The following is a 1,517-nucleotide window of genomic DNA, read 5'->3' on the forward strand; positions in this document are numbered from 1 at the left end:
GGCTCCCTGCATCAAGCCTGCTTCTCTCTCTGCCTGTATCTGTGCGCCTCTGTGTGTGTGTGTGTGTGTGTGTGTGTCTCATGAATAAATAAAATCTTTTTTAAAAAAGATATGAAGTACTTTGTTGAAGTTCACAAAATTAGTCAAATGCAAAGTTGGAATTAAAATCAAGGTAGCCAATACCAATTCTATGAAGTTATATCATAAAATATATGGTGAGCCACGTGATGACTCCCCTTCTGCTGGGCACAAGCTGGAATGAATTATAAGATATTTCTTCTACCAGGTTGAAGATTTCAAGTCAGGACACACATCTAACATTCCTTCATATTTTTACTTACAGGAAATCAATGCTGAGGGAAAACCAGAGCCATATGCCTGAATTCCTCCTTCTGGGACTGACCAGTGACCCCAAACAGCAGGGGTGGCTCTTTGCCAGCTTCCTAGCCACGTATCTGGTCAATGTGGCTGGTAACTCAGTCATCATTGCAGCCATCCAGAGGGATGCCCGCCTCCACACCCCCATGTACTTCTTGCTTTCCAGTCTGTCCCTGGTGGACATCTGCTTTACAAGTGCCATTGTGCCAAGGATGCTGGCAAACATGCTGAGCAAAAGCAAGAAGGTCCCCTTTGCCCAATGCCTCACACAGATGTGTTTCTTTGTGGCCTTTGGGATCACTGACAGCTTCCTCCTGGCTGTCATGGCTGTTGACCGCTACACGGCCATCTGCAACCCGCTGCTTTACAGCATGACCATGAGCCCCAGGCGCTATCTCCTGCTGGTGATGGTGTCCTGGGTGCTGTCCCATCTCCACTCACTCACCCACATGATTCTCATGGCCCGCCTCTCCTTCTGTGGGCCCAATGTCATCCATCACTTCTTCTGTGATGTCCAGCCACTGCTGACACTCTCCTGCTCGGACACCTCTATCAATGAGCTTTTGGCTTTCACAGAAGGCTCCTTTGTGATCATGAGTCCCTTCGCCTTGATCACTGTCTCTTATATTTTTATCACCCATGCTGTTCTGAGGGTCCGTTCTGAGAGAGGCAGGTACAAGGTCTTCTCCACCTGTCGGTCCTACCTCATAGTTGTGGCACTATTCTATGGGACCATAATATTTGTGTACATTCACCCCTCATCCACCTACTCAGTGACAAAGGACCATGTGGTCACTGTCATCTATACAGTAGTTACCCCCATGCTGAACCCTTTTATCTATAGTCTTAGGAACAAGGACATGAAGCAGGCCTTGAAAAAGCTCCTCAGAAGGGTAGAATAGCAAATTTCATATATGGTTATTCTTAACATTCATTCATTCATTCAAAAGAACCCATGGAATACCTGCTATGTGCCAAGAACTATACTCACTTATGAAAATATTACAAAGATGTATCAACCATAGCTCTGTCTTCAAAATTAAATACAGTCCAATAAATGGAGATGAGACAATTGCAATAGAAGGTTATTTTACCTTTTGGTAAAAATAAATATAATGAGACACAGACATTGATGTCTT

General features: G+C 44.6%; 1 protein-coding gene across 1 annotated transcript; it reads left to right on the forward strand.

Annotated features, from left to right (window-relative positions):
* The first annotated feature begins 350 nt into the window (after positions 1 to 350).
* Positions 351 to 1,280, forward strand: LOC140607399 (olfactory receptor 1L6-like). Its single transcript, XM_072782157.1, has one exon. The coding sequence runs from the start codon at positions 351 to 353 to the stop codon at positions 1,278 to 1,280; it is 930 nt and encodes a 309-aa protein (XP_072638258.1).
* The last annotated feature ends 237 nt before the right edge of the window (positions 1,281 to 1,517 follow it).

Source organism: Canis lupus, chromosome 16, assembly GCF_048164855.1.
Source record: "Canis lupus baileyi chromosome 16, mCanLup2.hap1, whole genome shotgun sequence".
Classification (NCBI taxonomy): domain Eukaryota; kingdom Metazoa; phylum Chordata; class Mammalia; order Carnivora; family Canidae; genus Canis; species Canis lupus.

Excerpts from the sequence above, each read along its gene's own strand:
- LOC140607399 (XM_072782157.1), top strand. The coding sequence starts at position 351 with ATGCTGAGGGAAAACCAGAGCCATATGCCTGAATTCCTCCTTCTGGGA.